The 12,225-nt window shown below is 42.6% G+C and overlaps 1 protein-coding gene across 4 annotated transcripts in view; it reads left to right on the forward strand.

The window, feature by feature from the left end:
• DIAPH2 (diaphanous related formin 2) overlaps positions 1–12,225 on the forward strand; it is a 172,026-nt gene that overhangs the window by 107,181 nt on the left and 52,620 nt on the right. For all 4 annotated transcript variants that reach the window (XM_059859301.1, XM_059859302.1, XM_059859303.1 and 1 more), the window contains one exon: positions 2,876–3,011. In XM_059859301.1, the coding sequence (XP_059715284.1) occupies positions 2,876–3,011 (136 nt within the window). The remainder of the gene's footprint in view (positions 1–2,875; positions 3,012–12,225) is intronic.

The raw sequence follows: 12,225 nt of genomic DNA on the forward strand, positions 1-12,225 counted from the left end.
CTGTATTTTAACTCTGAATTTCTGTAGATTAATTTACTGATAATCTGAGCTGGTCATTCCTGATTTATGGCTGAAGAAGATTATTTTGCTGGAAGTTCAGCTGACATATTTTGCAGTTGCAAGGCAAATTTGGGGAAGGCCTGAGGGATCACAGGCAGCCTCATTATTGGTGCATGACCACTTTGTAGCCAGCTGCATCTTTAATATCCTGGGAGATCTGTGCATTCCAGTTTGTTTTCTTTCTTCTTGTTTTTAATAATTTACCTTCGAGAGTCTATTTACAACCGTGTCGATGTGTGAATATGTTTGTCTGTCAAAACTTAAGAGATGTGCAGAATGCAAGAGCTGCATTAATTTTTTATTTGCTTCTTAAGGAAGCCAAGCTGTAAACTGGCAGTGCTGAGTACCAGAGCTGCACTTCAGTGAATCCTAATAAACACAGGGGGGAACATCAAACTATGTGCTCCTTCAACTAACTCACTTAAAAAGAGATAATATTCCTTGCTGAATCTCTCTGCTCTGCTAGGAGAGGCAATAATTCGGTTTTGGTTTTATTATAACAAAGCAAGCCCAGGCTCAAACTTTCTCAAACTTTTAATTTGCTGTTGAATTAGCAAAACTGCTTGCCCTTATGCACCAACCAAAATAACAGAGGGTCATGAAAAGCCCATCAATAAAAGGGTTTTATGCATTTAAATATTTCTGTCTGCTGAGATTCACTCGAAAGTTATTTCCCTTTTTGCATGCACTTACATGTTTTCAGAAGACAGCATCTAGATGAGGACTTTTCAAAATGTGCTCTAAGGCTGTTGAGAAGGCTTTTATTCTTACCAGAGGATTGCTTCTTTGTCTGATTTCTAGCTGTTAGATTAGTTTAGTTTTAATTGGAGAATAAATTTAGTTGTCCAGTAGATCCCTCTGAACAATAGCAAGTTCTTTGTCACCGTGGGACTGTATTGCAGTATCAAAATGCTGATTTTTATTCCCTCCTTTAAAAGTAATGCCAATTACAGATTTTTTTTTTTTTTAATTTTTCAAACTAATCTTTACCTTTTGGAGTAATTCAGCAAAAACTATACAGAAAGGGGATCACTGGCATTTGCTAGTTGAAAAGAAACCTGCTAATCTGGAATAGCACTGTTCTGTGTTAGGAGAAATCCACTGCAACTCAAATGTTTGGAAGAGAAGTGGTCTGGGGGAATATAAACCATGCCATGAGAGAAAAACAACCCTTTGCAGTAGAACTGTGGGAAATGAAACTGAAAGGATTGATACAATTCAGGCAGAGCAGATGCTGCAGAAACCACTGAACACCTGAGTCAGAATTCTCTTTATTTACATTAATCATCCGTCAGCTTTGAGAAACTATGATCAAATTTGTTAGCAATATGAATTTAAATATAAAGTGTGCTTATAAATATAGATGAAAATAGATTTATTTTGCTTTCTGCACTGACTCTGATAGCAGGTGGGAGTATGTTCTTGCCAATGATTTATTTCCAGCTTTCAAGTCTGACTAAATGTGTAGCAGTGACTGACATAACAAATATGGAATGGGTGAGAGTCCAACAGCCTGATGGAGGGGAGTAACAGGCAACTCCATTCCAGGAGGTGGATGGGTGTAGACAGATAAAAAGGGCTACTCTCACACACAGTTATCAGTATTTTCTTATCTTGCTGTTCTTCAAGAAGATTAAACCTTTATTTTGAATGGCTTTTTGGTGTTTTTTAATCACCTCTGGTATCCATTCTGTTTTATGAAGTGCAGTCTGAATCTTCCTTCAGATAGAGCTCATAGAGTTTGGCTCAAGGAGAATTTCCAGATAAAATTTAACTTTAGAGCTTGTTTAGTTCAGTCTGCTGGTAGAAAATGGGATGGGATCTGTGATGTGATCACAGAATGTCAGTGGCTGCTGAGCCACCAGCATGACATTTCATATTTGCTTTCTCTCTGAGACTGGGGGCATTTCCTCCCATTCCAGCCTGGGAAGCTGCAGCAAAATGAAATCTCTGTCAGGGGGATTGAACAGGCAGTGACAGAACTGTCCAAAAGCAGAAGGGACAAGGCACTGGCTTTGCCCTTTAGCTGCCTTTTTTCTGGAAGAAAAGGTGTTTGTGGTGTTTGTGCTGCAGCTGGCTCAGTGCTGGGGCAGGTCCTGGGGCAGTCTGGAGTGAGGCTCTGGGTACCAGCAGAGTCTCTGCAGAACAGGGCTGAAATGTGGTGTTTGACCTCAGGAAACCCCTGAAATGGCACACTGAAAGGTGCTGCCCCTGGCTTGAATGAATATTTTGTATTTGGAAGCATTTGGGAGTCTTGGATTTATAATTTGCTCTATAAGTAAGTATATAACCTGTTACCTCAGTGACCTTTTAGTCATAACCTAAAAATTCAGCTATTTTCCATTTCTGCTCCTGTGTTTTCTGAATTTTAGACACCCAGACTGGCTATTTCACCAAAAAAACTGATGAATTATATTTAAGTTCTAGCACCTGAGTTTCAGCCACTTGTAATTGAATTTCCATCACAGTGGACACTTGGCTTCCTCCCCACTCATCCCTCCTAAGAGCATGGCACAATATTAATATTGCAATCTCAACAGGGAAAATACAAACATATTGCTGCTGGAAAAAAAAATTATTTTTTTTCCTTTATCATAAATACAAAGCTATTTCAGTTTCCTTTCAGTTTCCAGCTCTGGTCAGTAATTCTCACATGTACAAATAATGTGGTGCATTATGATCTTTCCAAGATTTCTGAGCGTGCTCCAAGTGTTGGGTCAAGTCCCTGGTTTCTTCTCCTCTCATTTCGTTTCAAACCAGGTTATTTTGGTTCTCCTCAGTGTACAGACACTCACATTCCTTTCCCCTAATGCAGGAGGCATTAAAAGAAAACAACAAAAGAAGAGAATTGGAGGAGAAGACCAAGAGGGCCAAGCTGGCCAAGGAGAAGGCAGAGCGGGAGAGGCTGGAGAGACAGAAGAAGAAGCAGCAGCTGATTGATATGAACAAAGGTAAGGCAGCATTTTTAGCTGGGGGATTATCATTAAAAAAGGCAAAACCAAGTCAGGAGTAACAAACTGAAGGCTATTTCTGGTCAATATGAGAAGTGCTTGCTGACTGCTCTAAAGCTGGAAAAAGTTCACTTTTCAAAGTGGAAAATTCTGGTTTGTTTCAGCCTACCTGGTCATGTCATTCCATTTGTGCCCTTAATGTGTGTAATGTTCCTTTCCAGGCGTGTTGTTGTCAATTATTGGCTTTTTTGCATTTGTAGCACTTAATTGATTTTTTTTTTTTCCCCTTATGGATTGACTTCCAAGAAGAAGTGTCTTCCTTGCTTTGTTGTTAATTTCATTCTGTAAACATCTCTATAATCAAGGTATTGTGGCAATTAATGTCTCTTTTTGGGCTCGGGGGTCTGTGTTAGGATGGATGTTCTCCCAGTAGTCCTATTAGGAGCTGGAAGAGCTAGTTGAGCTCGGAGCCTGAGAACAGAGTGACATTTCAGCACGATAAAAAGCAATGTGTTGAGCTTGTCAGCTGGGAGAATATTGCATTTCACACGAGACCTCTGTGGCTGAGAGTGAGCTAAGAAAGCAGGAGGAGTGGGGTGGGCTTGGTATTGATGCTGTGCAGATTTCCAGAAGGTTGTAAAATAGAGGCTTTATTCTCTACCTGAGAAGGCAAGTAGAGGTAAAATTGGATTCAGGCAAGAGATCCCTTGCAGTTTTTGTTCAGTTTCTCTGAGTTTGTGTTAATCTGCTAATCTGACCCAGCAATAAAAACACCTGTCCTTGTTATCCATTGAACAGGCTCAGGGAAAAGTGCTGCAGTGCTACCACAAATCCTGTGATCCTTGGCCTTGCTGGAGCTGGCACTGGCACAGCATGGAATGTTCTGGAGCAGAAATTCCTGTCTATGGATGACAAACTTTATTATCAGATAATTTAAAGAGTAATCTAATTTCAGTATACTTCCTATTATATTAGTCCTATTTCAGTAGAGCTATAAACCAAAGGTAAAATTTAAACAATGGGGATGCATCAATACATTTTCTTTTCTTTGTGAAGTTCAACCAGTGAAGGTTTCTAATGAGACTTTCTAATCCATTTTTTCAGCATATGATTAACATTTCTTTAACATCTGCCACCTGCCACAGCAATGTCCTTGGTAGCATGGACAGGCCCTTTGCTGAGAGTGGGAAGAGGAGCAGTTCAGTGTCCCCTCAGCACCTCCCTCTGCCAGAGTGCTCAGGGGTTTTATTTCACTGGGCACACTGCAGGCAGAGTTTGGTGAGCTGCAGAAAAGTGTGGGGAGCTCACTGGAGGCTGCTGTCAGTGCCCTGGGCTGGGCTGAAGGGCTGGGGCTCTCAGTTTGGAGTTCCAGCTTGTGCAGCTGCCTCAGCTCAGCCCTGAGAGCACACCTCCATTTTTCTTCATTTTTCCCTCCCCTTCCAGGCAGGTGAGGGGACACCACTCTCAGCAGTGGCACAAATCACACTGACAGCATTCTGCTTTCCATCATGAAAGTCTTCCCCTATTAAATGATACAAGTCAAGTTCCATTTTGCATTGTAGTCCTCTCTCAATGAAAATGCAAATGTCTGAATGTCTTTACATGGCCCAATGCACCAAAACTGCCATTTAAATGACTAATGTTTGGAAACCTGTGACACAAAGTTAGGTTAATACTTCTAAAATATTTTTTTCCAATTTGTAAATATTTTAAAACACCTATTTCACCTATTGCAGCTCAGCTGCTGTGGTAGGAGGAGGGCTAAACCTCCATCCCCAGTGGATTCCATGACATTGATATTCAATTGACTATTTTTGCCAAATAACTAATTTTTTCTTGATGCAGCTACTTCTGTATGCTCATTGCTGCTTATATAAATAGTTTGTGAATTTGTCTAAGGGAATGTGACACAACAGGCTTAGAGGAAGGAGGCAGATGTCCTCTCAAGCTGTCACTTGGACAAGGTGATTTTCACCCAAAGGCTCATTTTAACCTCACCCTCTCTCAGCTTTTCTCTGCATCTCCCAGAGTCAAATTGGACTCAGAGCTGCAGCCTCTGAGGTCAGAGCAATTGGCTTCCTGCATTTGACAGCTTCTTGTGCAGCTCTGTAAAAATGATTTCTCCTGTTTTCTGACTATTCAGTTTTGTGGTCACTGGAGAATCCAGATTAGGTTAGTTATAATTAATTAACTTAAAATTAATATCTGTTTCTTGGTGCAACTATAGAAAAGCACAGTGTGGCCAGAATCAAGAGTTGTTCTGAATATTTCCTAGTGCTGAAGTAACTCAGACTTTGGCAGTGTTTTGAAGCCCACTTGGCTCAGTTTGGTGGTTTTGGGCTTTGTGTAACTGAGCTGCCACATAACCACTACATGTAAACTGACAAAAAACCTGCTGAGCATTCCAAAATATTTAAAGATGAATGCAAAAATATTTTAAGAGATGCTATAAAAACGAATATTTCAAGAAGTTATGAAGATGGTTAGCATCAGGTGCAAAGCCCAGGTTTCCTGGTGAGGTTTGGAGGCACAGAAAGGTTTCTGCCTTATGCACACACCTGCAGATCTGCAGTTTGCCAGCTCAAACCATGGACAATTCTTTCTCCTTATGGGAGAGGAACTGGGAGGAGCAGCCTTTCATGACTCCCATCTGATTCCACATCTGCAGAATTCCTGCAGCATTGCCTCTGTGCATGCCTGAAGAGAGAGAGGAGAAGAATTGGAGAATTCATCTTCCTGGGAGCTGCAAAGTGTCTGACTGCAATTCTGATGCAAATGTTATTTAATCAGAAACAGTTTTGCTCTTCATTATATCTGATTACCATGGCAATTAAAATCACCTTTTAACTACCAGGATTCAGAGAAGAGATAGAATGAGCTTTCTCAGTCCCAATTAGGTTGAATTAATTGTTTTGCAGACATCTCAGCATTCTCCCCTAATGCAGATGAAGGTGATGCCAGGGCAGTTCTGTGCTGGAGGCTGATGGATATTCCTGCCTTCCCTTCCCAAGAACCCCCTTCGAAGATTTCAGGGGTTTTTTATTCACACTGGTGTGCTCTGTTTCCTTGAGCTGGTGTTTGATTTCACTGGTGCAGGGTATAATTCCAGGGGTTGCTTTTGCTGCAGTTTTCTGATGATTCTGTGCTTTTGTGGTTGGTTTGTCTTCCTTCCACGTCCTTCAGCATAAACAGAAATCCATACTAAGCTTATTACGAGTTACATGTCATTTTGTAAATGTCTTTTTGGATTTCTGTGTTGGCTGGTGATGGTATGGGGTACCTGGAGTGGTAAATCTTGGCTCTTATTTACATTTTAAAGATTATTAGTTTGTGGTGCTGGATGTCAATGAGGCAAATGTTGAAATTCCTTTGGGAAGTCATTATTTTTCATATTGACATTGCTGGTCTGTTTGAATGTGCTGCACACCTCCTGGAAGCTGATATTCACAGCACAAAAACCAGATTGAGCTTTGCATTGTGCTCACAGGTGAGCATCCACAGGTTTGAGTTTTCCTCTTCAAAGCCATTCTGCAGGAATTGCTAAAAACCTTTGTAAGAGCTGCTGGTGCAGAGTTTAAAGTGGTCTAGAGGATGGGGTGTCAGAGTTACTGAGCTGCTGCTAAATGGGTCAGAAACAGCTCAGGAGAAATGCAAGTGGATGTGGACGTGGACAGGAAGTTAGGAGGAAATTACAGCTTGAAATTGAATCTCACCTTTAAATGTTTTGCTCTGGAAAAATGTGGTTTTGGTAGTGAAGATGGCCCATAGGGTACCTCCTGATTGAGTTTATTGGGGGCAGAAATTATCAGACTGACAAATCTGTGATTGGGATAATTGCAGGGAAGAAAGGAAAATTGGATTATTTTCTCTTTAAAGTAGGTTTCTTGGGGACTGTTTACTGAACAGTGACAAGTAGTAACTTCAGGAAGTTTTCTATGCAAATTCAGCTTTTCCTTAGAGAGATTACTTGTGTTTCAAAAACTAGGTACTGTTATTAATGCTGAAAGTAGCCTTGATTTGGTTTATCTCAATGTAACTGCTGTAAAACAGTTGACATTTTGTAGAACTTCCAGCATTAAAAAGCATTTCAGAAATAATTATTGATCAGCCTTACTGTAAGGCTGGTTCAGGAATCAGGATGGGATGGGGTGAGGAGCAGAAGAACCCTTGGCTCTGGGTGAGGGCTGCTCAGTGATAAGAAAACCCCCTGAATTATCAACAGGTTCCAGTTCCAAACCACAGCCCCCACCAGGGAGGAAAATAAACTCTATCCCAGTCCAAACCATCACCAATAATAAACTAAAAAAGAAAGTAAAAAGTCATCAAGAATGTGTAAGAACTCCCCTTTCCTCAAAATGTGTTCCCAAAACTCCTTTTTTCCCTAAGATGTTAGAGGAGTTAGTTGGTCAATAATAAGGAACTTTTAAAGGAAATTATTAACCACAATAAGAGCATTGGTGATTTGTTGTGCTCATCACAGAAATTACAAGTTGCTCAGGACTGGAGCTTAAATGCAGCCTTGGAACTGCAGCAGAACTTCATTTCCAGGTGTAATTACTGAGGTGTCACATGGGATTTTCTGGGGTGGGTTTTTTTTGAATGAGCTGCACAATCTTTCCTTTCCCACACAGAGGCAATCTCTTCCCATTTGTTCCAGATAATTCACATTGCAGCCTGTTGGAGGTGGGGTACTTGCAGGAAGAGGCTCCAGGGGCTGTCTGGGGGCATCTCAGTGAGGCCACAGCAGACCTTGACCATTGGGACATTTTCTCCCAAGAACTAAAATAAATGTGCATTTCAAACATTGTTTTCAATAGCCTGCCTGTACAACAAAGCAGATTTTTTTCTTCTTCTTCTTCTATTAATTTATTGAAGCCTGAGGTCAGGTTATCATCAACAGTACTCTTAATTGGTGTGTAAGCAAGGCTTTGCCTTGTTTTGTAAACTGCCATGAGCTGGGGGTTCACTTCTCAGCCACACTGTCCTAACTGGTTCTCCTCTAATTAAAAAGTGAAGAGGAGGCACGAGACACCACTCTGCTGCAGGCTGCAGAGCAGGACTGCTTCCTGGAGATATTTATTATGCATGCAGAATGAATTTAGCAAATGAATAAAATGCAAATATATGAGGAGAACACAAAAACACGCTTTCCCAAAGACATTGAGAGCTGACCTCTTTAAGTGAATGTATTGCAATTAAAAATTCTGGTGCTGGTTATGAATAAAAAGTCCTGTTTAAAAGTTTCTACAGGACACCCATTAGACTTTGAAAAGTGCATAAAAGTTCAAAGCCAAACAGGGTAGTGCAAGATGTGAATAGAAGCATAATTTCAAAACTCTTTGGAGCAGCAGGAGGCAGCATGTGTTACCTAATGAGATATTTGACTGGACTCTTCCAGTAAGGGCCTAAATGATGAAAAATTTCCTGTAAAATTCCTGTAAACCTTTGCCCAGATGGCTGTGCAGTATCTACTCCTATTAACTTAGGTCAGTTTGCAATCTGTATATTTGTAATAATGGGTACAAGATGTTTTGCAAGTGCACGTGGAAAATACCTGAAAATAAAAACGTGCCAGCAAAATATGTTTGTCAATCTGTACAGGGACTCCTGTAGCAATCAGAGCAGACAGCAGGAAGGGAGGGCAGCAGAACAGCCCAGGAGCAGCAGCACCTTCCCAGCTGTGGCTCTGAGCTGAGGAAAGCAGAACCACTGAGCTGGACCCTGGGCTGAGCTCTGGGGGAGATTCTGCAGCCCCCAGCTATCCCAGCAGCTGGCACTGCTGAAACATCACCCTCAGCTTCCACTGGAGCCCTTCTGGTCACTACTGCTGCCTGACAGAGCCCAGGCAGGGCCAGGCTGGGCTCAGGGTGCTGGCAGGGCTGCCCTGGGGCTGTGCTGCACTCAGAGGTCCTGCAGGGTTCTTCCCTCTGCTCTGCTGGCCCTGCCCAGCTCCCAGCGCTCAGGAGGAGCTTGTCCTGCATCCCTGCAGTGTGTGCAGCTTGTCCTGAATCCCTTCATTGGCTGCAGTGTGTGCAGCCTGTCCTGCATCCCTGCAGTGGCTGCTGTGTGTGCACCTTGTCCTGCATCCCTTCATTGGCTGTTGTGTGTGCAGCTTGTCCTGCATCCCTCCAGTGGCTGCAGCTTGTCCTGCATCCCTGCAGTGGCTGCAGTGTGTGCAGCTTGTCCTGCATCCCTGCAGTGGCTGCAGTGTGTGCAGCTTGTCCTGCATCCCTGCAGTGGCTGCAGTGTGTGCAGCTTGTCCTGCATCCCTGCAGTGGCTGCAGTGTGTGCAGCTTGTCCTGCATCCCTGCAGTGGCTGCAGTATGTGCAGCTTGTCCTGCATCCCTGCAGTGGCTGCAGTATGTGCAGCCTGTCCTGCATCCCTGCAGTGGCTGCAGTATGTGCAGCTTGTCCTGCATCCTTCCAGTGGCTGCAGTGTGTGCAGCTTGTCCTGCATCCCTGCAGTGTGTGCAGCCTGTCCTGCATGCCTGCAGTGGCTGCAGTGTGTGGGAATAGTGCAGCCCCAGCACTCTGGGTTGGAGTGCACCCCTGGTTGCTGACAGGCTGTTCCAGGGTGGTTTCTCTCCTGCAGTGCTGCAATCAAGCTGGTGCCCCAGTGCTCCTGGGCCCACGGGATCCTGGGGGTCTGTTGCTGTTTCTTTGGTCACCTCTGCAGGTTGGAGCTCTTGGGCACTCCCTGTTGAGCTCCTGGCTGGCCTGTGAAGTTACACACATGAATTCAATTATTCCAAATCTTCTGCACGTCAGTCTCTTCAGCAGTGCAAGGAGCAATAAGATTGTTCTATGGAAGAAGAAAGTTATTTTGTCTTTGTTATTGCATTAAAAGTGGCCCAAATCTGCTGAGCAGCACTGGTGTAAGCCCTGGGCCCTGCAGGAGCACGAGCATTTCTAACCTCCCAAAACCACTCCTGAGCCTGGGGCTCCAGAGCAGAGGGAACAGGGTTGGTGTCAAACCCAGATTCCAGCAAATGGGGCTCGTGGTTGTCACTTCAGTTCATCCCTGGGAATCCTTTTGCAGTCCTCTTTAGCACTGGAGTGAATCTGGCTCTCTGCTAAGGCCAATCAAAGGAAATTACCAATTTTTTTTTGCATGTCTCCACACATTTTCTCTTTTTTAAATGCTTGGGGCCAACTTGGAGAAGAAACAATGAGGAAGAAAATGACTTGTTCCAGATGAAACTCCTGCCCTTGTGTGCAGTGAAAGACATCTAAAAGACAAATAATGATTATGTGTTTTGTTTCTGCTGACAGAAATGTTGGAAATAAGTTTTTAGTTTTCAAACTTCTGGCAATTTCTGTCTTTGTTTTTTATTTGTGTCTATAAATTGCTGTGGGTGGTATAAAAAAGACAAATGGAGGAGGTAGCTGCTACTGTGTGAAGAACTGCAGCCAGGGAAAGACTGAAATTTCTGTTGCATTTTATTTATCAATTTTAATCAGGGCTCCCTGAAAATGCAGTTCTTTGTGCAGTTCCCACCTGACCACCTGAAGACTGTGATAAGGATGCACTGCTGAGATCAGACCTTGCATGAATTTTACTTTGTGGAGTTAAAAATCCCATCACTCTTTCCTCCAGCTGCCTCAATAATGTGTTTTATGCTGTGGACCCTGGCATCCCAAAGCCAGGCTGGCTTTTGGCAGTTGCAGTAATTAGCAGGTAGAGCAGCTCACTCAGCAAAAAAGTGGAAGGCTGCATAAACATTCATGAAGTATTGAAGGATTTTTGTCTTTTTTAATGAACTCTGCCAACTCTTACTTTTAATGAAGATCGAAGAATATTGTAATTTTTCTGCACATTAAATATTCTAAGACATTAACTAGTTCTGGGTCTGCAGTCACTGCCATTAAGTGTTTCAGACCAGCTTGATGTGTATTAATTTGGACAAAGTGTATTCACAGACCTTTGATTTTGAAGGTAAATTTAATACAGAGCCAACAAGAAATCAATGAATAAGCATGGGTAGGGATAAGAAGCACAAAGAAAAACAATTATGTTGTACAGTTTAAAGAAAATTCTGGCTTTGGATGTGAGGGGGAATTGAGAAAAGCTGATTTGCTTATTTGTTTTGCAGGAGCTCAGTTGTTTGAGGCTTTTAGATGGGATGTGATTAAAGCTGGTGTTTCAGAGTCTTGTGCTGGTTCCTGCACTTGCTCTGCTCCCTTTGCTCTCACTCTGGGTGTGTGGTGTGGTGTGTGTGGAATGGTGGCAGGTAGGTGGATGTACAATTTAAAGGTTTCAAGTAGTTCTTCCAATGATCAGCTTGTAGAAAGTTGAACCAGGTTCTGTTTTAGGTGTGCTCTTACATCAGGTGTGGATTGAGTCTAATAAAGCCAGGACAGAACAGCTGGTTCATTAACAGGCTGCTTTTAAACTTGAGCATTTGAGAGCTGAATGTACCTCTAACCTCCCACACCTCGTGTGACTCAGAAGGTTTTACCATAATGTAAATTTTTTTTGCATAAAGTAATGATCTTCTCTTTCCCAGATGGGGAAATTTATATGAGTTTGGAGTCTGAGAGATGTGGGTGAAATGTCCACCTGCCTGCTGAGCCTAACCTATATTTTAGTTTTGGGTTATAGCACAGATGTGGGAACAGAAAGAGGCATTCATCAGTAGTTTTGTAACCTTTCAGTTCTTTGACCTCTATTTCTCATGCTGCTGAATGCTGCTGTCAACTGTTATTAACAGACTGAAATGCTAAGGAATGTAAAGACTCAAATATATAAAAAGAAATAATTTTTCCATCCAGATTTCCATAATGCACCATAAAGTCCAGCAATTTAAAGGCTGCAAGTTAGCCTGGATTTGGAAAAAGCAAAATAAAAAATGGAGCAGAAGTAAAATTCAGCTGTTGAGAAAATGTTACACCAGTGACTTTCACTGCATGATTATCCCTCCTCATTCTCTTTATGGCACCTGAGGACCATCCTTGCTATTGATTGTATAGATAATTCTTCCAAAGATCTCGTGAATCATCAAGTCAGGAGGCATCATGTAAAACATTTTCTGTGTACTGCAGTATTGAACTTCCTGCTGTTCAGTGCCATCAGATGCATTGATTAAACTGACCTGGTTCCACCTCAGACAAGCCTTCAGCTGTCCCAGCAGCGAGGCAGCCATCACTGAGCAGCAGCTGCCTGTCTGCATGCTGAGGATGCCATCAGTGGTGCACAGGGGAACATCTCCCAGCT

Source organism: Haemorhous mexicanus, chromosome 14 (genome assembly GCF_027477595.1).
Source record: "Haemorhous mexicanus isolate bHaeMex1 chromosome 14, bHaeMex1.pri, whole genome shotgun sequence".
Taxonomy (NCBI): Eukaryota; Metazoa; Chordata; class Aves; order Passeriformes; family Fringillidae; genus Haemorhous; species Haemorhous mexicanus.